The sequence below is a fragment of the Vipera berus genome, assembly GCF_964194415.1.
Source record: "Vipera berus genome assembly, chromosome: 3".
NCBI classification, from domain to species: Eukaryota; Metazoa; Chordata; class Lepidosauria; order Squamata; family Viperidae; genus Vipera; species Vipera berus.
The window spans coordinates 132,226,682-132,253,011 of record NC_138204.1 but is presented as its reverse complement, the minus strand read 5'-3'; the positions used below and the strand labels follow the sequence as shown (position 1 = coordinate 132,253,011).

The window sequence follows — 26,330 nt, the reverse complement described above, 5'->3', positions numbered from 1 at the left end:
TGAAGGTGATATTCCTGCTAGCCTGGTGCCAGTTTTGATATAGGTTTTGCCTTATCCTTGTACATAGTTAGTGCCCCTTGCAGCTGCTCATAATGATTGTTAATGAATAAGGCAGATGATATAAGTAAAAGAGTTCAGATTTTTTTTATTCCTAAGCAACTAAGATTTAGGGGAATGTTTTAGCAGGAAGAAAAAAATTAACTGATTATACCCAAGGTTTAGCATATATCTGGTATTGGATTTTTGCCTCCGGTTATCCTTTGAAAACCTTCAAACACCCTTGTTTTCCAACAAAAGCATAAAGAAAACTTCATTTTGAACAAGAATCAACTGTTCATGGGGAGATTTAGTACGTCAAAACAAAATATAAAATGTTAATATGGTGACCTCATTGAAGATTAGAACCTTACAGAAAAGTCAAGCCCAAGCATTTATGTATGAAGTTCATTTGAAATACACTGCTATTTTTCTGTTGGTTGTGAAGCACGGTTCTATTTAGAAACCAGCTTTTTAACATATTGGAGTTAGAGGTTCCCATGATGAGTATAATAATTTATCCAAAGGGGGACTTCCGGTTTGCCAACACCGCCATTATGGACGTATGGAGGACGGCTCTCATCTTCCACGTCCAGTTTCGCATTGTTGGGAGGTCCTAAAAGGGCCAAAGAGTCATCCTGGAGGGGCGACCAGTAAGAAGGGGCTTTTGCAGAAATGTGGGGGAGCCACAACCCTCCCGTTAGTGCCTGCATTCCCTTCAAACCGGTGGATGAAAGACCGGCCAGAGCAACATGGCCAGTTACTAGGCTGCAGACAGCCAAAGTCACACTTACTACCAGGCAACATTAAAGCAGCGTGGAAGAGACTGGGTTAGATCCCTCTCTTATACTCCAATCTTCTTCCTTTCACCTAAATAAGCTGCTAAGTACCTTCCCCCCTCCAGAGAGGGAGGGGGGAGTTCTTATTAAAATAGCCTCCATGGAAGATTTAGCTCCAAACAATAACGAAATGGATGAATATATCCCACCACTTGACTATAAACTGATACTGGACACGATTTTGGCAATGACAGAGCAAATTAAAGCCAAATTGCAAGAAAAATCTGACAACTTAAAGCCACCAAAGCAAATTTTGACTTTAAATGAGGAAAAGATAATCCAAAACCAAATAGAAGAAGTGTAAACTAACACTAAAATAGGAGATTTCAAAGAACAACAAATGCAACCTACAGAAAACCTTAAAGTCCAAACTTCAGTGGCAACTACAAAACAACTCAAAAAGCAACAGCATCTGAAGAAAGCAATACTAAGAGTGAAGACACTAAAGGCCTTCAAATACACTATATTGAGAATTCAACTAATCAAATGACAATCATAATGCCAGCTACTATTTTCTACCTAACCCAGATAGAATTGGAAGAAGAAAAAGATTTGACTGATCTAATGACAACTATATTACATCAATCATCAAAAACTGAATTATCAAAGCAAAACTACAATGGTTACAAAGGGGACACTTTCCTTGCAAAATTGACTTTTGGATACGCTCCCTGGATTCAAATAAGGAAGAAAGGGAGATACATTTGAGAATTTAAAGACGACAAAAGGGAAGAAAAGGAAGGCAAGAGTTAGATTTAAAAAACTGAACTTGTTTCTTTTTTGGGGTTCCTAAAAATAGAGTATAAAAATACTTTCCAATGGATTAAGGGGAATCTCTAAAAATATAACTGATTTTACATTTAGGTTTTAGATCTGTAAGGGAAAACAAAAGTAAGCTTTTAGAATATAATTCTGAACTATATTATAGAATTTGGAATGATATATCAAAAGATAGTATTTTAACAATTGATGTATGGTTAAGACGACTTATAGAATATATTAGTTGTTACTTTTGAACTATATTATAGAATCTAGAATTTTATATATAAAAGATAGTATTTTAATAATTGTTGAACAGTTAAGACAAAAATATTTTTCTAATAATTGGTGATTTATTAAGATGAAAACTAGACTTTAATGGTAAAACATAAGAATGTTTTGTAATGAACAATCTAAGTTTTGTAGACAAGAGAATTATTCTTTATTGAAATTGGGAATTGTGGGTTACCCAAAAATTAAGCTTTCTTTTGTATATTGTAGGCTATTCTAGAATATTCTACTGCAATTAGATAACATTTAAAAACAGGATATTGATACGTATTAGTGAAAATATATTGAAAATTTTGTTAATTGACTAGGTTACAACTAGAAGTGTATTAACTTGCCTATTTTGACTATGTGATAACTAAGGGAATCAGAGAGGGAATCCCTGTTGATGCACCTGAACTATTTACAACTTGTTATTTGTTATTTTGACTACCCAACCACCGTATTGCTTCACAAATACATGTATATGTAAATATTAAAAAATCAATAAAACTTGTATTAAAAAAGAGGAGAAAATAATGAGAAGATTTGGTGCTTTTATTAGACCCCTCAACCCTTCAAAAATGGAGATTGGAGGGTCATTTCAATACGATACAATAACACAAGAATTCTTTGATGACCCTGAAGCAAGGAAATGAAAAATGACATGGCAAAGGAAAAAAGCAAGAATAAGATTGAAGAAGAATGGACATATTTAAGAGGCCTGAAACGGAAAACACTAAAATAGACAGGATTGTACTTGGATTACGAGAGATTGTTTTGATGAGTAGATAAAAATACTGGCTAATAAAAAAAAGAACTCAAAAGTATAAATATCAACAGTTAAATTGAAATATTGAGCTGTTTAAATGAAATTGATTAAGATGTATATATCTTAATGATATAATGTAATTAATATACTTGGATGTAGTGATATGAAAGGGTGTATTAAATGTTGAAATGGGAGAAATTTTGGCTAATTTTCAATATATGGAAACTATAATGAAAACAAGAATATTATATTGTATTACTAACTTGTTGATATGGAAATAAGATAGATAAGAAGTATATTTATATTATTAGGTACTGGAGAGAATTTTGTAAAGGGAAGGGAGGTCACCCAGAAATATAAAAATGAGAAACTTCAAACGTTCAATTTTAATATCAATGCAAAATTAAAGCTGGAAAAAATATATAAGGTGTTTGATGTCTTAAAGAAGGAATGTTAAAATATAAAATATATAAAAGTATTGACAAATGTAAGAAAACTACTAAATAACTGATGGATAACAATAAGACGTATGTTAATTTAGATAAGAGATAATATGTATTAAAGGAAAAAAGAGAGGAAATACTGGTTACAACAAATTGGGGATTTGTAATAATACGTATTTGTATGAAATGGAACTATTGTAACCCAGACACCACGTTGCTTTTCAAAGATACTGCTGTAATATTGGAAAATCAATAAAAAACTTATTAAAAATAATAATTTATCAAAAGGGTGGTAAGAGAACAAGATATTAACATTAGCATTGTTCCTTATATCTGCAGCCAGAATTAGGGCCAAGTACAATGCATTGTCAGATTGCATACCTTAGGAATATTTGGTGCTGTATATTGTTTTTCTTGCTTCTGTTTGTAGACATTCCAGGCATCTCTCACTGATAATTTAGGACTGTTGATTAGGACAAGGGCAGTTAGTTAGACCTGATATGAACTTATAATGCAGGTTATCCTTGACTGATAAGCATTTCTTTAGCATAAACAATGTGAAAGCTTATAAAAATGGCACGGATGTTCACTGCTCCCAGGTCGAAAGTCTTTTTCATATAAAAGCTTATAGAAATGGCACAGATGTTCACTGGTCCCAGGTCAAAAGCCTTTTTCATAAGATATTTACCTACATCAAATGTCCATCTTTTCATAAGGTAATCTGACTAACTGTAGATTTGTTTTCTTTTCTTTTCTTTTTTTGTCTTCCAGTGGTGAAAGTGGTGCTGGTAAAACGGAGAGCACTAAATTGATTCTCAAGTTTTTGTCTGCCGTAAGCCAACATTCTCTGGAACTCTCTTGTATGGAGAGAATAGCTAGTGTTGAACAAGCAATTTTGGAGAGCAGGTATATATGTGCCATAGCATTTTCTTAACGGAAACAATAAAGAAGACTTACAGAAGGAAATTATTTCAGCAGAAGCTTGCCTGCTTGTTGATAGAATACAAAACTATTAGCAGTATCAGGGATGAGTAGCTAAATTGATGTCATCTGATTCCATATAATAACCTATTGTGATTTCCTAGGCAATAGGCAAACTAGGAAATTAACTGAGCCTCTTTCAGATTTTTATATAGAGTTGGTTGAGTTGTTGATAGTTTAATGGACTAGAAATTGTGTGTTTTCTAAAGTTTATTTTCTTTCTCAATACAAGTATTTTTAAATTAGGTAAAAGCTATATGTTGACACAATACTATACATTTTTCTATTTTTTTGAAATATATCTTTTAAATGATAGCAACCGGCTATCATTGGTCAAACTATCTTTCATGCAATTTATCAAGGCAAGAAAAGATGTCCTTTCTGCTCAAAGTTAAATTGGTTTGCGATATTAATCCATAGTTGTCAACCTCTTGTTGAATATGTTGTGGAGATCTTTCCCAACCACTCCACCAAGGGTTTGAGTCAGGTAACATTGCTAGATGCATAGCATCATTCAACAACAACAACAGTGTTCATAATTGTGCTTTAGGGGCATGCTGAGTTACAGCTGTTTCCAGTTACTTTTCCTTAAGCATGGTTTCAGCATGAGGATAAACATTTTTTTATATACGTTTGGTCCTGATTTTGGAAAGTCGAACCGATATCACCTATTATAGTTGCAAACTATGTGATCTGTGGCATAACATAACAATTTTTCAGGGATGTCCCAATGATGCTCCTCTTCTTGTATTTCTATATTATCCATTGTCTTCTCCTTCATCTAATTCTCTCAACCATAACAAATGTAGTTATTTTTTTCTAGGCTGTCATCCATTGACATCACGTATCCAAAATGTACATCTACTTGTTGAATCTTGTACATCTTGCGACTCTTTACTTTTTCCAGGAGCTTTTGATTAGTTCTTACTCTTAGTATCTTTAGTAACGGTCTCCATGTCTCATTTAAAGGTTTTTTTTAATCAGTATCCAATTTTCACAGCTATAAATTATCACTGCCAAACCACTGCTTTAGCAATTCTGTTCTTTTTTGTCACAGAGATGCCATCTTGAATAATTTTATCTAAGTTGATCATTACTTAGGACTAATCTTTTCTCTATTTCTATAGCACAATATATATCCCTATACTTCCTTATGTAGAAAGCAAAATGTTGCTTATGCCATGAATTAATACTATAGTTTCTCTTTGCATCACAGAGTTGTACTGAATCTAGGCCATGTTATGTTACGTTTATTACATTTATTATATTATATTCTGGCTCTTAAGTTCTCTAGGTCATTCCTTGCTGGCTCTCTTTCTTTAATATTCTAACTTTAACCCATTCATTTTATAATAATAATAATAATAATAAGTTGGAAGGGACCTTGGAGGTCATCTAGTCCAACCCCCTGCTCAGGCCGGAAACCCTAAACCATTTCAGGCAAATGGCTGTCCAGTCTCTTCTTAAAAACCTCCAGTGTTGGAGCATTCACCACCTCTGGAGGCAGGTTGTTCCACTGGTTAATTGTTCTAACTGTCAGGAAGTTTCTCCTTAGTTCTAGGTTGCTTCTCTCCTTGACTAGTTTCCATCCATTGCTTCTTGTCCTGCTTTCAGGTGCTTTGGAGAATAGCTTGACTCCCTCTTCTTTGTGGCAGCCCCTGAGATATTGGAACACTGCTATCATGTCACCCTTCACTCTTCTCTTCATTAAACTACACATACCCAATTCCAGCAACCGTTCCCTATATGTTTTAGCCTCCAGTCCCCCAATCATCTTTGTTGCTCTTCTCTGTACCCTTTCTAGAGTCTCGACATCTTTTTTACATCGTGGTGACCAAAACTGGATGCAGTATTCCAGGTGTGGCCCTACCAAAGCATTGTAAATTTTATACCAATAATTTACTTTCTTCTCAATTTGTACTGGGAAATGTCTTGGCCAACTGGATTGTGTTTCTCTTTATCTGTTTCCTTTTATGTAGTCTGTTTGATTCCAGTATTGCTCATCTGGTGATGTCCAAATATTCAGTATCTGTATATTGCTTGAAGCAGAATTTGTGAATAAATAATTTGCTTCACAAAACCATATCATCTTAACATAGTCCATTTTTCTTTATTTTTCCAAATTCAGCATTCCCACCACCATTCAGAAGTCTTCCTTTCTTGATACTGCATTTATTATCTTGTCCAATTTGACATGGAAGCCTCGTGGTATCTTTAACCCTTATGTCTTACTAAGGTGATAGTAAGGTGATTGATGTTTACATTATATCCACTGTTTCTGTCATTTATCGGGTTACAGTTCGGTATTTACCTATGTCCTTTTTAATATGATTGCCGTCCCATTTCTTCATATGGTCTCAAGTCTTGAACACATTTCAATTATGAATGATTGAATGATGAAAAATGAGCATAGTTATCTGAATTAAAGTGGGTCATTCCAGGCCCAGGTCAGACAAGAGGCAGCTTAGCCCTCAGCAGGAATGTGGACATGGTAAATGTCTCAGAAGGGACATTGCCTAGTTTTTTGGGCTGTAAAGGCCATGTGAAGAAACTTTCAGATGTGCAAGAGTCTGTTAATGTAATGTAACCATACAATAAAGTAGAGCTAGTCCTTCTGAGCAAGCTTCTTACCTATATTTATTTATTTATAAATCACATTTACAGAATATCTTATCTCACAGAGCAACTTCTTGTCTAGACTATTTTGCTGCGCTGTCACCCCAACAGGTTCTCCCCTCTTTCTCCCCCACCCTCTTTCTGGTATATTATTCCTTCAAGGAATATTTAAAAACTTTCCAGGAGCTCATGGATTGTTTGAGATGACTTGATATATTTTATACTGTGAATAGACCTTTTTAAAACATGCTTGTTAGAGTTACAAGATTTCCGTCAGTAAGACTTATCATTTTTATGAGACTCATACACATTTCATAATTTTATCTCTCTCTCTCTCTCTCTTTCTTTTTTTTTACCTCAGCCCAATTATGGAAGCATTTGGCAATGCAAAGACTGTTTACAACAACAACTCTAGTCGCTTTGGGAAATTTGTTCAGCTGAACTTCTGTCAGAAAGGCAATATTCAGGGAGGAAAAATTGTAGACTGTATCCTGCATTTTCTGTGGCTTGTAATTATTGTATGAGGTGTGTGTGTGTGTGTGTGTGTGTGTGTGTGTGTGTGTGCATCAATGTCATTCATATATATATATATATATATATATATATATATATATATATATATATATATATATATATATATATAAGGGACGCGGTGGCTCAGTGGGTTAGGACGCTGAGCTTGTCGATCGGAAGGTCGGCAGTTTGGCGGGTCGAATCCCGAGTGCCGCGTAACAGAGTGAGCGCCTGTTACTCGTCCCAGCTTCTGCCAACCTAGCAGTTCGAAAGCACATAAAAATGCAAGTAGAAAAATAGGGACCACTACGGTGGGAAGGTAACAGCGTTCCGTGCGCCTTTGGCGTCCAGTCATGCCGGCCACATGACCACGGAGACGTCCTCGGACAAGCGCTGGCTCTTCGGCTTTGAAACGGAGATGAGCACTGGCCCCTAGAGTCGGAAACGACTAGCACGCATGTGCGGGGGAAACTTTAACTTTATATATATAAAATTTATCTGGTGAAAAAACGCAGCTTGTCTATTTAATTTTATTCCAAAATTGCACATTAGAATATTAAAAACTCTGAAAAATTCTCTTCTCTTTCTCTCATGGTTTAATGTAGGAAGCTTTCTTGAAAAAAAATAGAAAATGTACATTTTTAATTTTTTATCACTCATTCATGTTAATCTTCAGAGTAAAACTGTTCAGACTTAACAATTAGATGGCAACCTTTGCCTAGAGAAAGCTAAAATCTAGCTCAAATTCTATATTCAGCTTTATAAAATCAAGAAGATAATCCATTTGATTCTTTTGTGCAGTATATCAGCAAGTGAGTGATTAAACTGAGCCAGGTCTGCTCTAATTAATTCTAGATAAGTTTCTCTTTTTCAGTCTGTGTTGGTCCTGCTGCCTGGCTCAATAGGAAAAAATTCTATTAAGGTGGTTGTTATTTTCTATTAGTACTCCTTAATGTAGAAGTAACTAATCCTTTTAAATTGAACATATTTTTCTGGTTTTTTTAAACCTTGTCAGAAAGATTGAGAGTACTGTACTAATTCTTCATAGCAAACAAAAGATACATGTGTGAGAGAGAGAGAGAGGGAAAGAGTTTTACATGTTATGTCTGGATCTGTTTCCTGTGTGATTTATTTAATTCTTTTACCAATATATTTCATCACCAGACACTGAGATCAGCTGCCAATAAAAAGATAATAATATATAATGAATGAACTTTTAAAATTAAAGAAAATTAACATAAATGAACATTCTTCTGAATAAACATTCCATTAAAAATAATACATACATTACACTTTTTACAAGTTTCAACTGAACCATTTTGTTCCTTGACCTATTCACTTGATGCCTCCTGAAGATTTATTAGAAAAGGTAACTTTTTTGTGTTTTTTCCCTAATATTTTGAATTGTTTAAAAATGTAAAGGATTTTGCTGAATGTATTTCTAAATGTTTTGTCTCATAGAATCGAGTAGTAAGGCAAAATCCAGGAGAGAGAAATTATCACATATTCTATGCCCTGCTGGCAGGGATTGAGGGAGAAAAGAAAGGTGGGACTCAGTTTTGTATTTAAACAATGGCTCTTTCCAAAAGAAATTATCGTTTCCCCAGAAAACAGACTTTCTTCGTATCACAATAAAAATCATGAAAATTTGAATTCTTTTCCGCCTATGCTATACATCATGTTAAACTTGAGTAGCTGAATCATGAGGGAAATAGCAACAGGACAGAATTTCTTGAATAGAGTAGAAACAGTATAGGAAGTATACTGCAAAATGGGAATCAGGAGACTATGCTAATGTACTTACAGTGTCCACTTGCTACCAAGACATTGAGTGCCAAGTCCCTATATCGCTGTCCATAACGTATATAACACATATTGTATAACAAGTCCATATGCATATTGTTATTTGGGGGAGGAACCTATTTTAATCTATTTCCATACTTTAGGTGAAGTTGTAAAGCAGTGTTAAAATAATTGAAACAAACTTTGATGTACATGCACACATTGTAGTCAGGTTCTCCAGGCGTTGGGAGATTAATGCCAAGGTATTGATCAGGTTTTATGCAGATATTTTACCACTCGACCCAGCATGGCTTCTTCAGTGCAACAGTTCCAACAATATTGGTAGTCTCTGTAGGAGTTGCTATATGTAGCCTGGATCAGTTGTCTATCTGGGTGGTGGATCATATCCAGTTTAGCAAGCAAGCCAGACCAACCAAAACAGAAACAACACCATTTCCAGCAACCATTTAATTGGCATCTCCCAGGAAGACTTCAATCACCAACCCCTCCTGAGTTTCAATCTTACAGAGATTACAGTTACAATCCCTACTTCTGAACTATTTCACTGAGGAAGTCTTGCTGAGACGTCCCGGGGCAGGGGTGGGGGGGAGGAAGATATCTATAGAAAACTCTATCAGTACTTTGGTACTAATCTCCAGAAAATCATCTGTGTGGAACGAGCCTGAGTTTTTTATTCCAAGAAATCTATCAAAATTCTGATTGTTACTTCTCTTGTAGATTTTAAGCAGATTTGAATATTAGATTTAGCATGATATAAATGTTTTTCCTCTATTCAGATGCATTTTACCTATCTGCACCTGAGAACTATCGCTACCTGAATCAGTCTGGATGTGTAGCAGACAAGACAATCAATGACGCAGAAGCATTCAGAGAAGTCATTGTGAGTTTGACCAGTTTTTTTTTCCCCCCCCATCCTTCCTATCAAGGTCTGGGGAAGAAAACCTAGTAGTTCCAATTAGGAATAAAATATGTGTAGCTCAGTGTTGAATTAAAGAGTTCTTGGTACTGCCTTAGTTTGGTTGTTTGCTTGAAGATGGTGCCTGATGATACTTAATTGGGTAACAAAACTTCTGCAAGCAAACAACCAAGCACCTCCACCATTACCTCCAGTGCTTATATTTTAAATTTTCAAGCATTACATGAAAGACTGAAAAGCAGATTTTTGGTTTCTTTACAAACAAATATAATTCTGTTCCTCCTGCCAGCAAAAAGCTCTTAAATCAACCTGTTTCACTCCATAATTTGTTTAGTATTGCATGTTAATTACAATAACTCATCCTTCCCCAAATGGTGGATTCTGGATCTATTTTTAAGAAAGAAACATGACTGTTTCTGAAGCATTGCTCTGTTATGATTTGCCTAATGATATCTGGATTTATTTAGAAGTGCCCATTAGCCAGAAGAGCCAAGCAGGAGTGTTCATGAAGCATATATAAGAGCCTTGGTGGAGCAGTGGGCTAATGCCTCCTTAAGTAACACCAGCTGCCTGCAATTAGTGCAGGTTCGCATCCCACCAGGCTCAAGGTTGACTCAGCCTTCCATCCTTCCGAGGTAGGTAAAATGAGGACCCAGATTGTTGGGGGCAATTAAGCTGACTTTGTAATAATGCCGCTTGGTGTGTGTGTGAAAGCCCTAATAAGCAGGCATATACATAGAATGAAGGCTACTGCTAAGCTTGTATGTAAGCCGCCCTGAGTCTTCGGAGAAGGGCGGGATATAAATGGAATTAAAATAAAATAAAATAAATAAATAAATATACAGCAAACTGAGAAACAACTGGAAGTGATGGGTTTTCATTGTGATCTGAACCCAACATTGAAGTGGCAAAAAATCAGGAAAGGCTTCATGTGGCTAAAATGATGCTCATTTTTGAGAAACACAATCTTCTGAGGATACTTTTTTTGACACTCTTCATACTGTACATGGCAGATACTTGGGTGTTATTATGTGATACAAATGAGCTAAAAGGTTCAAGTCATAGTGTGTGTCTTTTCTAGACGGCAATGGAAGTGATGCAGTTCACCACTGAGGAGGTACGAGATGTTCTTAGGCTGCTTGCTGGCATTTTGCATCTTGGCAATATTGAATTTATTACTGCTGGTGGAGCACAGGTGTCCTTCAAAACAGGTGAATAATGGCTATTTTCTAAGTATAATCCTGAATAACTATTTCCTGTCTCTAGTTCAGATTCTGAGTAATTTAAATTAGAACTTAGGACAAATTTCAAAATCAGTTTCAGTTAAATTCCTATCTCTTCAGTCCTCTTGAACTTTTTCATTGGCATGGATTGACTCTGAAATGTAACTTAGATAATTTGGAGAATGACGTTATATAGGAAAAAGACTCTGTTGAGGGGCATCAACCTCCCTTCGCCCTGTGCGTTCCCACAGAGAGGGCCTCCTCAGGGTGCCACCGATCAGAGAATGTCGATTGGTGGCCCCCAGGGGGAGATCCTTCTCTGTGGGCACCCCGGAGCTATGGAATCAGCTGCCGGTTGAGCTCCGGATGGCGCCTGATCTTCGCTCCTTTCGCCGCGATCTAAAAACATTCTTATTCGAACAAGCCAGCCTGGCCTGATGGGGGATTGGTGGGGTTTTTTACTGTTGTTTTATTGGGGTTTTAATATTGTATTGTCTGTTTTTAGTGGGCATGTATTTAATCCTTTTTTAATTTTTGTAATTCTGTATTTTTATTCTTGCCCTGTTCACCGCCCTGAGTCCTTCGAGAGAAGGGCGGTGTAGAAATATTATTAAATTAAATTAAATTAAATTAAATAATACTTATGAACAGTAAATTGCTTATTCGGCTTTTTAAAATCATCTCAAATAATACTACTGTGTTTTTAGTAGCTCTTTCTGTTACTATAGTTTGTTGCTCTATCGTTCTTAGCTCTGAATAGATCTGCAGAGTTACTTGGGCTGGACTCAACACAGCTAACTGAAGCATTGACACAGAGATCAATGATACTCAGGGGAGAAGAAATTCTAACACCTCTTAACGTACAGCAGGTACAGAATGTTTTTGTATATAGTATTTAGGATCTCTGAAAAAAAATCTCATTTTTTTATTTCTACTGTGGTATAGTTTCCAGAAGTCTAAATAGTATGCATGTCCAAAAGATACTATGTTTAATATGAAAAAAATCTTCCACTGGTACTCTTGCAGAGAGACAACATTACATTAAAGCCTAGGGCAGGTCAGTCCACTCCTGGTAAATCGCACTTAGTTTCATATAGAAATATCGGCTCTGTTCAGGAAGGAAGATTGGTTGTTTAATGACTGTTCAAAGTTACAATGGCCACAGAAAGGGTGGTTTACAGCCTGGAAAGCACTTCTGACTATTGTAAACATCACACACACAATGGTCACATGACTTCTTCAGGATTTCAGCTCTGTTCCTGCAGTACCTCAGAGGATTTCCCCTGTGTGCACAGAGGGGAGCTGAACTTCTTTGGTAGGCTGTAGGATTTGAGGGCAAGAGCTACCTGTCTTGCAAAGCTGAAATCTTCTCAGCAGGCAGCTCTTTTACTCAGTATGCTTAATGACTGCAACCAAGAGTGTCAGGATTGCAGTCGTTGATTGAAGTAGTCATGTGGACATCTCGCTTAATGACTGCTTCTCCCAATGACTAAGATTCCAATCCTAAGCAGTATTCCAGTATTTGAGGGGCTGCCACAAAGAAGAGGGTGTCAAACCATTCTTCAAAGAACCAGATGGCAGGACAAGAAACAATGGTTGGAAACTGATCAAAGAGAGAAGCAACCTGGAATTAAGGAGAAACTTCCTGACAGTGAGGACAATTAACCAGTGGAACAGCTTGCCTTCAGAAATCGTGGGCACTCCATCACTGGAGGTTTCTAAGAAGAGACTAGAAGTCACTTGTCTGAAATGGTATAGGTTCTCCTGCTTGACCAGGGGGCTGGACTAGAAGACCTCCAAGGTGCCCTCCAGCTTCTATTCTGTTCTATTCTATTCTATTCTATTCTATTCTATTCTATTCTATTCTATTCTATTCTATTCTATTCTATTCTAATTATGGTCATAAGTGAAGGATAGGAAGATAGGAAAAATGTTTATCTATTTGGTAGCAGTTAGGGAAAGAAAAAGAGAATCAGTAGTTCATCAGTTTAGAAAATAGGAGAGCATGAATTCTAACCCTGTCTTAAGCACAAAATCATCTGGGTGACCTTTGGCCAGTCACTCTTTCTCAGCCCTAGGGAGAAATCAATGACAAACCACTTCTGAAATCTTGCCAAGAAAACTGCAAGGACTTCTACAGGCAGTCACACCAAGAGTCAACACTGACTCTCAGGCATAACAGCAACAAAATGAGAAGGAAAACTTAATTCTGAAAGTAGTAATAAGGTATAGGGATATTTATTTCATTGCTTGTCATATCTCTTAGAAACATTACTTTGAGGAATGCCATTGGGTCATAAAATAATCTATTTTTTATTATCAACCACCAGGCTATAGATAGCCGAGATTCAGCAGCTATGGCACTTTATTCCCAGTGTTTTGCCTGGGTTATTAAAAAAATCAACAGCAGAATCAAAGGCAAGGATGACTTCAAGTCCATTGGCATTTTAGACATTTTTGGATTTGAAAATTTTGAGGTATGTTCCAAAAATTTATATGTAGCGGATACTTTTATGTTTAAACATTGTTCCGTTTCCCCTTGCACTACTTGATTAAGAATGTCAGTTATTAAGTATTGCCTTATGATTTATCCTTTTCCAGGTTAATCATTTTGAACAGTTCAATATTAACTATGCAAATGAAAAACTTCAGGAATATTTCAACAAGCACATTTTTTCATTAGAGCAATTAGAATATAGCAGGTAAGAATTGTAAAATGTCATTTATTTTCTCTGCCATAGCTTGAATATTTGAGTTAATCCATTTGTTTTTCATTCTTAGCTTAGATAAATAAATAAATAAATAAATAAATAAATAAATAAATAAATAAATAAATAAATAAATATTTAATGTATTTAATATTTTATGGACAGTATTTAATATTTTATTGTTATGTATATGTAGGGGTGTGGGTCTATACATATGTTGTATATAGTATGTTTTAGGTGTGTTTGCCATGTATGTGTTTCACTTTGAGAGTGGGCAACTAAATTTCATTTTTGATGTGTGCCATTGTGCCCACAGTAAAAAAATGGCAATAAAGATTATCTTATCTTATCTAGAGTTTTGATTCCCCATAAAATTAATTGTACCATTATTGTAAGGATGCATGTTTTCATCCAACTTTCTCTTGGACAACTAAAATAGTTTGTGCAATTTAATAAAATCTCTTTCTTGGGTTTTCTCAGAGAAGGACTCCAGTGGGAAGACATTGACTGGACAGATAATGGGGAATGCTTGGATCTTATTGAAAAGGTAGATATATAAAGTAGTCTAAAATTTAAGGGGGATTTTGCAAATACTGATTTGGTAATAATAATTGTTTACCTAAAGTTATAGCATACTGTATGTCATATGATCAGTCACAATGTTTGAAAAGTGTACTACTTTTGCACAGCTGAATTACAGATTTCACCTCATCATGTTTTTAATTCTTGTCTATTAATAAATGGGGTTCATTATTTGTTCTTGGGGTTGGGTTTAGGCCTCCCAGCTCTTTTTGATACAAAAATATTTATTTACGCCCTTGTCTTTTTAATCAAGTACATTTTGTTTAACTTTATTATAATGTCTAATTTGACTTATTATCAGGAATACCAGGGTCTTTCCTGATACATTTTCCTCTAGTTCAGACATGTCAAACACAAGGCCCGGGGGCCAGATCTGGCCCGCAAAGTGGTTTCATGTGCCCCGCAAAGCCATCCGGGAAACAGTGAGGGAACGGTCCCCGCTGCCTTGGCCCTGGGCCAGGCCGGCCAGGAGACAATGTACAATTTTGTGGCGGTCATCTATGCTGAAATACATTCAGTCTTAGCTCAAGGCCATCTGGAAACAGGGACCAGCTACTGCTGTGTCGGCATTGCCCCCTGGGTGCACACTGGGGAGTTATCACCCTTTGTGAGGAATGAAGAAATGCACCATTGCCTGGAAGTGGCCAGCTCATGGCCCTGCCTACTTTGGGCAGGCTAGGCACCCTTGACGAGAACAATGTAGAGCTGACCATGCCCTCCTAGTAGGCCACACGCACTCCAGCCATACCCAACCAGTAGGCCACGCCCACCCTGGCCACACCCACCTGCCCACCCAAGGGCAACCACAATGCTGATGCGGCCCTCAATGAAATTGAGTTTGGGGGGGAGGGATAGGGAGGGATAGGTAGGGGTGGGGGGAGGGGGGGATTGTTAAAGATAAAATGTACTGTAAAACTTTTCAATAAAAAAAAAAAGAAATTGAGTTTGACACCCCTGCTCTAGTTGTTGAACAGCAAGTCTGTCCTGCCAGAGGATTCAAAGGCAACTGCCTAATTTAACAGTTGTCTTAAAACTACTATGGCATATCACAGAGGTCACCAACGTTTTCATGCTGGTGGCCCGGAGGGATTGGGAGCAGCTGGGAAATTTGTGCACACGCATGCATGCAGAAACGGGGCCATGCGCACCCACACAGGGTTAGCGGCCCCATTTACACATGCGCACAGGAGCTAGTTGCCACCGCTAGCCCCATACATATGCACAAATGGGCCACAAAACCCACACAGCGCTAGCGGCCCCTATTTGTGCATGTACACAGGTGCTAGCCGCCGCTGCTAGCCTCTGCATGCATGTGCAAATGGGCCGTGCAACCTGCACACTAGCAGCTCCACTTGTGCAGGTGCTGTTACTGTTCCATTGTCATATGATGAAAGGTTCCCATGCAGGATTTTTCATGATATACATGTGTTTGTGTGTGTGTATGTATGTACACACACACACACACACACACACACACAGACTAGATGGTAGAAGCAGTATATATCTCCCATTTATACAACAGAGGGGGGGCATGAACAATATGGGGCCTACTTAACATATTTTCTTATTGTGTCTTAATTGCTTAGAAACTTGGTTTGTTGGCTCTGATCAATGAGGAGAGCCACTTTCCTCAAGCTACAGATAAAACCCTGTTGGCAAAGTTACACATTCAGCATGCAGTAAGTAATGTTCTTTTTATTTGTTTATAAATTCCCTGAATTTCAAATACAGTGCTAATGTAAATTTTGGTGGTTAAAATTCTGGGTTTTCACTGAGCAAATCTGTTTGTTAAAATTAAAAATTTTACTTATTAATCTTTGAAATTAATATCAAGATATTTTTTGTCAATGTATCTTTAATTTACATTTTTCCCGAAGGAAATTTAATTTTACACAGTGCCTGTATAACCATTATACAGTACCTGTATAGCCACAATGTTAAAAAAAAGTATAATAATTAAACATGGCAGATTTATTTTTTTAAAAAAATCATCTTTCAGCAAGTTCTGAGAAGCATAGTTTGAGAGAAGATTTCCCCTTTTTCTATGTTTCTTTATAATTAAACAGATTTGACTTATTTTTGTTCTTCTTATCAATAGAACAATCCTTTTTATGTGAAACCAAGAGTTGCTATCCATAACTTCGGAGTGAAACACTATGCTGGGGAGGTAATCTTTCTTTCTATGTTTATTGAAATTCTTCCAAAAAGTGTTTCAGGAGCAGGTTTGTTTTTTTCTTGCAACAACTTACAAATTAAATGAAGTTTTGAGTTATGTGAGAGCCAGTTTTGTGTCGTGATTGAGGTGCTGATTAGAAACTAGGAGACCAAGTTCGAGTCCTGCCTTAGGCAAGAAAGCTGGCTGAGTGACTTTGGACCACTCGCTCATTCTCAGACCAACCAACTTTACAGTTACTGTTGTGAGGAAAATAGAAAAAGCAGGAGTATTAGGTATATGTGCCAACTTCAGTTATTTATAAAGTAATAATGGTATAAAAATTTAATAAATAAATATGTTTCTATTCCTTATAATAGTGCCTCTGTGAGAAATTGTTAATAAGACAGGTTAAAAAGTTACTTTTTCCCCCTCTTTCAAACAGGTTCAGTATGATGTAAGAGGAATTTTGGAGAAAAACAGGGACACTTTTAGGGATGATCTTCTGAACTTATTGCGAGAAAGCAGGTAATCAGTAGCCGTAATCTCAGATCCTGGCCTTGTTAAGATGTTGAAAACTGTAGGTTCAGAAAGAAAGGGAGTATGGGGAAAATGTAGAAATCAGTCCTAAACTATTTATCTGTCTAATTATCTTTTAGAATATACTTTGTACATTGGAAAGTACTGTATTTCTAAAGAGAAGAACCAAGATAGTAGATCTGCCATCTTTCGGAGTTTACGTTTCTGAATATACTTGATTAGTAAGAGAGATGCCAGACCTTTGTCTTCCCTAAATGATGGGATGGAGTTAATTTTATGAATGGTTTGCCAATATTATGCAATGTTGCATGTCAAGGGAGTGGGCTTTTTACTAGAATGACATTCAATTTCTACTTTAAGCATTTTTACCTTTCTCCCGGTTCTCTGTAATAACATGGCATTTTAAAAGGTATCCTGAAGCATGGGAAATACCAGCCGTAATTTTGATTTAAAAGGTAAAGGTAAAGGTTCCCCCGCACATGCGTGCTAGTCGTTTCCGACTCTAGGGGCCGGTGCTCATCTCCGTTTCAAAGCCGAAGAGCCAGCGCTTGCCCGAGGACGTCTCCGTGGTCATGTGGCCGGCATGACTAGACGCCAAAGGCGCACGGAACGCTGTTACCTTCCCACCGTAGTGGTCCCTATTTTTCTACTTGCATTTTTACGTGCTTTCGAACTGCTAGGTTGGCAGAAGCTGGGACGAGTAACAGGCGCTCACTCTGCTACGCGGCACTCGGGATTCGACCCGCCAAACTGCCGACCTTCTGATCGACAAGCTCAGCGTCCTAACCCACTGAGCCACCGCATCCCTTAATTTTGATTTAGTGATATTCAAAAAATTTTTGAATTTAGTGATATTCAAAAAAACAACAACCAGATGTTTCTTGATTTAGGTTGTGATCATGTTTGAAGAATCCAGCTATAAACAATATCTGTACTACATTTCATTGGGGGTGTATATATTTGACATGGATATAGTTTTTCCAGAGTATTTCATAAAAGGTATTTAATGTAAAGTTTGAATGTCATTCTAGCAGTGATTCATGAGCCTTTTCAGTACAAATTCTTGGATAGTGTGTATTTTGGGGGGATGTGTCAAAAATTGTTCTGTTTATGAAAAGTGGAACCACCTAAAAATATTTGGCAAACATAGGCAAATGGAATAGATGTCTATATGTGTGTAGATATATAAATTAGAGAAAAATGCAATAAAGATAAAAGCTGTAAGTTTCGTTGAGTTAATTCTTAAAGACATAATCCTAAATTGGAGAGGAAAGAAGTCTCTGATTGATATGCTTCTCATATTTATTGAGTGTGGTGGGTTTTTCTGGATAGACAAATGCCAAACAAGATAAACACATAATTGTAACATAATATGTGAAATTACAGCATGTGAAGAGACTAATATAATGGCAAACACACAAAACTATGTGTTTGCCAAAAAATAATTTCTTACGAAGGATCTTAATATCTATACTATAGACATATTCCAAATGGAAATTATTTTATTATTAGAGTTTGATGTTAATAAATTCATGGTTATTAGAATAAACCAAATCTTTGTTATAAACATCCAGAATCTAGATGAATTTTTTTATAATTAGTTTTTATCCCTCTTTAACAGACTATTACACAACATTCTTTACACAAATAATGTATGGTACCTTGAGCAGTAGTTCTAATATGGAATGATAGCACAACTGTTTTCTAAAATAAATAGATGTAAAATTAGTTTTGTTTATGCCCTTTCCCTCAGAAGCTCAGTACCATATTCAAGAGATTATTGTATTTCAGAGATAAGTAACCCATGTTCTCTAGATTTTGCTGACTAACCAACCAACTCTTAGAAGCTGTCACTATTGACCTGGACATTAGGTGTTAGAGACAGTTCAGGAACACCTAGAAAACTTCAGATTCTGATTTATGTCTGCTAAATCAGAGTTGCCTGAACTGTAAGTTGGGTGACAAATAAATTTGATAAGTAAATAAAAGTATTTGGTCATCCCATCAACAGGGGCAAAGAAGTCTAGTTTAGTTTATTAATCCATTGTGGTAAAAGCAGCAGAGAGTTGTAGCTTCTTAAAAGCTAACAAAAATATTATGACATATGCTTTCAACACTATATGCCTGTTCAGCAAATGTAAGAAGTTGTTCTTTATAGGTACGAGAAGAATATCCTTGGGATACACAAAATGTGAGAGATAGTATTTAATGTAATACGAGATGACGGGGTTATGGTCATCTCATCTGTGTTCTCTGTAATGTGCTGACAGTCCTTTTCTGGTCACTATATACTTATCTTGATTCAGCTCTTAGATTCAGAGGAAATAATAATGAGAGTACATAAGTCTGCTTAGTGTCCAATTTTGGATTGTCAGCCATTTCAAGCAGGCAAGCTGTGGAAAAAGTATCAATAAAAAAGCAGCCGTGTTTTTAAAGGAAAGAACAATCCTTGTGTAATAGACTTTGCTTTAGGTCTTTGTTTTTCTTACTTATTTAAACATTATGTAAATTCCTGTTTCAGCCTTGATTTCATATATGACCTGTTTGAGCATGTTTCAAGCCGCAGCGGTCAAGATACTTTGAAGTCTGGGAGCAAGCATCGGAAGCCCACAGTCAGCTTACAATTTAAGGTTGCTTTTTTTTAATCATCCACTGAGCTTTTCCAGACATTGTGTTTTGTAGATTATTGTTGCCTAAATCTCCTATCAAATCACTTTCAACTAAGAAAAAAAATGACTGTTGTCTCCAACTATGAATATGGGTTTTTTTTCCCCCAGAACGTTTTCCTGATCATTTAAAATAAAATATTTATTTCTTGGCTGAAACCAGTTGTTCACTCTTTGTTTTCCTAGTTGGTTTGATGCCATGATAAATCATCAGGTGTAAGCCTGCCCTAAAGATAAAGCAGACTCTTTTTTTAGGTTTATCTCTTGATAAAGCAAAAGTTGATATTTTACTCGGCAGTTCTATGGGCAAATATATTCTGCATAAAAAGAATCTCTGTCCTTGTAGTTCAGGAGCAACTGAACATTGTTTTGCAGTATAAATTTTATAAGTGATAATTGATTTAAATATTTAACTTATTCAGCTCTGTCAGTTTTGAGGCCATTGACACCCCTCATTAGATAAGGATGAGCACATTACGCATAGTGTAGCAGAACTGATTTTGTCTATCTGATGTTTAATTTTACTGTGTCATAGAGCTTATTTAAAAAAAAAAGGATAAAGAAACCATAGTTCGGTTTGTATATTGTGCCACCAGGTGACGCTATTGTGATTATTAGGAAAACTTCTGAGATGGGTTAGAAATTTAACTCTTTCTTTCTTTCTTTCTTTCTTTCTTTCTTTCTTTCTTTCTTTCTTTCTTTCTTTCTTTCTTTCTTTCTTTCTTTCTCAGGATTCTCTGCATTCCTTAATGGCAACGTTAAGCACATCCAACCCTTTCTTTGTTCGCTGTATCAAGCCAAATATGCAAAAGGTAAGCTTAAGATTGCATTTTCCTTGGATCATTCACCATGTATCTATAGATTGATAACATAGATACAAATCTAACGTATCTTTTGGGACTGTTTTTGCAGTTAGAAAGGTAGGACTCTCTTCTAAATAATGTTACATATGGTTAAACAAGCTGGCAAGTTCCTTACTGGTATGTTTCAAAGCCGTGTTCACTCTAAAGGTTATATACCTTAACAGAATCTTGCAAATGACTGATCGTTAATTGGGGAAAATAATTTATCTTTATAAAGAAGTTGCATAATTTTGTAGTTTATATTAGATGATCTAGTAAGACAGATGTTAGAAAACACTTCCAGAAATGTTTAACTCAGAAGTAAACTCTATTAAGCTTAATACACATTATTTCAACTTAAGTGTATACAGGTAGGCTTTGATTACCCACTGTCTATACATTGAACATTCAAAGTTGCAACAGCAATGAGAAAGGAAATTTGCAACTGATCCTCAACTTTCAGCCATCGCAACATTCTCGTGGTCACATGATTGTGCTTCAGTCTCTTGGCAACCAGCGTGCACTTATGACAGAGATCAGTGAGCATATGGGGGCCAACGGTGTCCATCAGCAGCCAAGCCTGCCGGCCCCTCAACCGGCACACTCTGGAGCTCTGCAGTCTGCTGCCAATACAGGCCCAGCCCTCCAGCAGCAGGTGGAGTAGGGGAGGGGGGAGGCATCTGTTTTTGCTTGGAGAGCAGGTTGCTGCTGGTAATCTTGGCCCCCTTGCAGATCTTGCCCTTGGCCCGCGCATGGAGCCTGTTCCCCTCATGCACCCGATGCAACTTGGCCCCACCTCGGGCTGCTGTGGTGGCCTAATGGACCTACATGAGCTGCTAGTGGCAGCACATGTGCCCACAGAGAGGGCTCTTGAGTGCCGCCTCTGGCACACGTCCCATAGGTTCGCCACCACTGTTATATGAGGTTCTGCAAGTCTGAAATTGTGTGAATTGCAACGTTCAAGTTTACTGAAACTGATAGGCAGATACAGTATTTTACTATTAAGAGAGGCAGAAAAATGTCAATGGACAAAAAAACTTCGAATGAAATATTTTCTGTAAAGGGAAAGAGTAATGCCCTAATTCCCCCCCCTCCCCATTTTAAGATTGTTGGGTATGTCCTTCTTGCTTGTGCCAAACATGCAGATTATGTAATTTGGATGCAAGAGTCTGAGAAAAAAAGGACATTTTAGTAGCCACCAAGATCTTGGAGAAATATTTTCAGCTGCCGGTCAGTTGCTGGTACAGGTTTGACTTCAAAATTAAATTATGAAAGCTCTAAGGGGCTAACGAGAACAAGAAGATTGAGCAACATTTTTTAACTTGATAAGGATCTATTTGAGGAATTCCAGGCATAGTGAGCAATTTAAGTATTTTGACCTTAACTGAACCTGAAGTCTATAATCCTTACAATATGCAGTAACTTTGGGTCACTTAATTTCAGGTAATTTTATTAGAACTGTGTATTTTTAAAAAAATTCTATATTAGAAAAATGCATATTATGCTAATCCAAAGTATAGTTATACTCATAATAGATTTTTTTTAATTGATACTATGTCCATCATGGACAACTTACATGAAAACACTTTGTGGATTTGGAATATATCTATTATCTAGAGTAAAAGCCCTGATTTACTGCTTATAGGAACTTGCAAAACAAATGGCCTCTAATAGCATCAATTTTCACTAATGTTTCTGGACCCCAAATTGTTCCCATAAATTTTGTTAGAAAATAACATTTATGAGGTTTTGCATTTTTCTACCACTTCCCCTTGGTGGGAGGGGGTGGGATTTCTCTACTTTTTACACAATATATATTCAATTTGGTGTAGCAGTTAAGGCATCAAGACTCATGGGAGACCAAGAGTTCTAGTCCTGCTTAGACACAAAGCCAATTGGGTGACCTTTAACCAGTTCAAATTTTAGTCTTATCTATGTTTTTTTTAATAAAATAAAATAAAAACAGAAGCATTTTCCCATGGGAAGGGTTCTTCATAATTAATTCCAAAATCTTATTTTGGTTTTATCTGGACCCTTAGTCCATTTGTATCTTGTAAAAATTTTAATCGCCCTTTTGCTCTTTATTAAAAAAAAACACAAATTAAGTTCTTAAACTTGTAGTTAAAACTTTCTTTGGCTAAGAATTGAAAAAAGCTCACCTCAAATTTGTCCAGCCGAAGGTTTCTAATATCTAAAAAACAGTTAACGAGTAATTCCTGAAAGTGATTTGAAAAGGAATTATGCAAACTTAGTATCCTTTCAAAGGTGCTGGCCATGGTTTGAGCAAGATGGTTATTCCATCTCCCAGAACTCTAAGCCTGCTAGAGTCTAGATCTCTTAGCAAACAGCAGCTGTCTAGGGCACTTATGGAGAATATCAAGTGCTTTCTTATTCTGGAGAGGAATTATTGAAGAGCTGATCTACCCACCAGCTCTTCATTGAAGTTGTCGGCTCTGTTATTTGCAGAGTAGTCTTCTGCCCACTGTTTCTTCCTCCAGAAGCCCTCCAAAATGAACGGAATAGTTGAACAAACTGAGTGTGATTCTCACTCGTGATTCTTCAGGTTCACTTAATTAACTAAAATTGATGGATTGTTATTGATAATATTCACTCTGAGTTGATGCAGTGGGGCATAGCCATAATTGGCAAAATTACTACTGAAAAATTCAAGCAAAGGGGGATAGACTATCATGGCCTCCTATCACATCGTGTTGTGAGAAAGAGGACAGGCTGCTATTGAAACTTGAAAGAAATAGAGGTAGACTTGTATTTGCAGATCTTTACATTTTCAAGCTGTGCAAGTATTAGTGTTTTTCTTCTTCTGAATGCTCAGGCAAACAAAAAGTAAATCCTTGTGAAGGATTTCTATAAAGATGGCTTAAATCCTAAGTTGATTCTGTACGTAGACATGGTAACAATTCAGGGAGATACGAAGGCTGATGATGAGAAGTTAGAAGTGAAGCACAATGGAGGGCAATTATTTAGAGTTCCTATCCCCTATGCTAGGTTTTGTTTGCAAGCATATTGTTCATGTCTTATCACTGAAGGCCTCTAAAGAATATATTTGTTTTCAACATTGTTCACATTTTCAGCACTCATAAAGGAAGGTTACTGCCCACCCTCCCCTGGAGTCTTGATTAGAGTAGTGTCTGCTCTTGAGCCAACATTGGCCAGGCATGATTTCCTCTGAGCAGCAGCAAGAATGAATTAAAAGAAACGTAGCCAAATACATCACATGAAACTCTCAAAATACCAGCAATCCGAAGAAAGCCCTGTTTTGTGTGCAAGTTTCAGTGCCTCTGTGTGAACGCGTGCTTAGCATGTGCAGCTGCTGCAGTTGGCATTGCAGATTTTTGCCATTGATTAAGAACTAAAAGAAGGAATCATTTAAAGAAAGTGAGAGAAATCTCTAATAGATGGATGTTGTCAAGGCCATCTCCTACAGAGACAACTTTTCAAAAATTCATTTTGAGGCAAATAGACTTACCGTAGGTTGTAGCAGGACCATTCCTGCTTTCAAAACAAAATTACTTAATTACTAATATTTTTAAAAGCTACAGAGTCCGGCTATTTAAGTAAGTTCTTAAATTGTTCACCAGCAGAAGTAGAAAAAGCATTAAAGTATACTTTTTGTGCACAGTTTAAAAAGTGAGAAAATTATCATAATGTGTCAGGCAGTTAAGATATATATCTTTATATTAATCCCATGTGAGTGTGTATAATATTTGGTTTTCAGAATGGTATAAAAGTTTCAGAGGAAGGAACGAAGGTAACACAGAAGGGGCACAGAATTGAAAAACATATATATTCTAAATAAGCTCATTTTATGCCAGTTTTTACGAGTCAAAATTATTTTTACAATCTTTGTAACAAATGTTGATGTGCACATTAGTTGAACATGAAATTCCAGGTCCAGTTGATAAAAACAAACAAGAAGGAAATTGTCATCTTACCTGACCATGCAAAAAAATGGAGGTTGGTTGTTTATTTATGTATCTGGGTTTTTTAAAAATATTCTTCATATTACTTATGTGAGCGTTTAACAAGATTGGAATATTTTAAATATGTAAAGTAGAAAATAAAGCCTGTCAGTTAAAGTCTGTCTTTTGAAAGAAAACTATTTTGAATATTGGAACTGTTTAGGAAGAATTTGGACTTAACCTGTTGAAATTCTTGATGCTAAACAATGGTGGTTGCAAAAAAAAAAAAGAAACCATTTTGTCAAATATGTTATTTGTTACTTGTTCCATTTCCATTTCCATTAGATTCTAGCTAGCAGCAGTGTTTTAAATCTATAAATTATAGATGAGAAAGACATTTATAATTAAAGGAACAATTTATGCAGATAAAATGGAAATACAAGAAAGATTTATTAAAATTCTAATTGGCTCCTCCCAGAACAAATGCAAGATTTTTATTCTAATTGTGTTCATTTAATAGATTCTCATTAAGTGGAAATAACTAGTCTCATTACAGTTGTGAAATTAAGCTCCTATCTGATATAAAAATGAATTCCAGTCCTAAGAAATTAAATAGAGAGAAAGACCTAGTGACACCAATATAATGGAAAAAAATGTATGCCATGGGCAGAACATCCACTTCTCTTATAGCATATGTCCTAGATCAGGGAGTCGTTCAGATAGTCAGTCATTACCTGATTAGTTTGTGACTTGACAACGTGCTGTACATGGGGCTGTTCTTAAAGACTACACAGAAGCTTCATGTTGTCCACAGTACATTAGCAAAAGCAGTAATCTGCATGCCTCGGTATTCATCATGTAATGTCGGTACAATACAAACTGCACTGGATGCCAGTTTGCTTCTGTGTGCAGCTCAAGGTGCTGGTTGTTATAAAGGCCCAAACGGCATAGTTAATTCTTTACGTGGTTTCCTATAGCATCTGCCCAACCAATCTGATCCTGTAGGATTAGTGTATTCCAGGTTTCTTTGATTAAATAATCTATCAGACCCAGGAAGTGTACTTTTTTTATATACCAGTGCCTTCCCTTTGGAATAATGTTGTGCCCAAATTCTACATGATCCCCGCTCTGCTATTGTTTGTTCACTCTGGTCTTTAGAAAAGGAGAGTGAGACCGCTAGCTTCATTCCATCTGGTCTATGGTGCTTGCCATATCTTTTATCTTTATCTTTTATTGATTTTATTATATTTTTTATATTGTTGTGAGCTGCCCAGGGTCATTGAAAGTTAGAAAGCATGCAAGTTTAATTTTTTATTATGGTTGGTTGCACAATCAGCCAGATGTTTAGACTGGATGTGGCATTTTTATCAATCTGTCAAGTCCTTCTCAAGGATCTTGGATAGGCAGATGTAGTTGCTTAATATCGTTTAGTATTATTTTACATTAATGTCAAAGCTATCATCACAGGATTCAAATTGTTCCAGATAAAACGGCCTTTTGCAATTGACTGGTGATAATTTTGTCAATACCAATGGTATTCAGATGGTGCTTCAGATGTTTTGAGATTGCACCAAAGACAAGTATTATTGGTGCTATCTTTGCTTTCTTTTGTCACAGTTGTTCTACTTCAATTTGCAAGTTTGTGATTTGTGATTTATCCAGTTTTTTTCTATTCTATTCTGCTGTCTCCAAATATTGCAATGTCCATTATCTAGATTTTTTCTTTCTTTCTTATCAACAATTGTTAAGTCT

The 26,330-nt window shown here is 36.4% G+C and overlaps 1 protein-coding gene across 1 annotated transcript in view; it reads left to right on the top strand.

Annotated features, from left to right (window-relative positions):
• The window catches only part of MYO10 (myosin X), a 155,672-nt gene that overhangs the window by 78,064 nt on the left and 51,278 nt on the right, over positions 1 to 26,330 (top strand). Inside the window, exons 5-18 of the mRNA XM_081323252.1 lie at positions 3,888 to 4,022; positions 7,075 to 7,222; positions 8,688 to 8,772; positions 9,806 to 9,909; positions 11,027 to 11,156; positions 11,919 to 12,037; positions 13,499 to 13,645; positions 13,770 to 13,870; positions 14,357 to 14,423; positions 16,045 to 16,137; positions 16,557 to 16,625; positions 17,056 to 17,138; positions 19,672 to 19,780; positions 20,548 to 20,628. Of these exons, the coding sequence (XP_081179378.1) occupies positions 3,888 to 4,022; positions 7,075 to 7,222; positions 8,688 to 8,772; positions 9,806 to 9,909; positions 11,027 to 11,156; positions 11,919 to 12,037; positions 13,499 to 13,645; positions 13,770 to 13,870; positions 14,357 to 14,423; positions 16,045 to 16,137; positions 16,557 to 16,625; positions 17,056 to 17,138; positions 19,672 to 19,780; positions 20,548 to 20,628 (1,471 nt within the window). The remainder of the gene's footprint in view (positions 1 to 3,887; positions 4,023 to 7,074; positions 7,223 to 8,687; positions 8,773 to 9,805; positions 9,910 to 11,026; positions 11,157 to 11,918; positions 12,038 to 13,498; positions 13,646 to 13,769; positions 13,871 to 14,356; positions 14,424 to 16,044; positions 16,138 to 16,556; positions 16,626 to 17,055; positions 17,139 to 19,671; positions 19,781 to 20,547; positions 20,629 to 26,330) is intronic.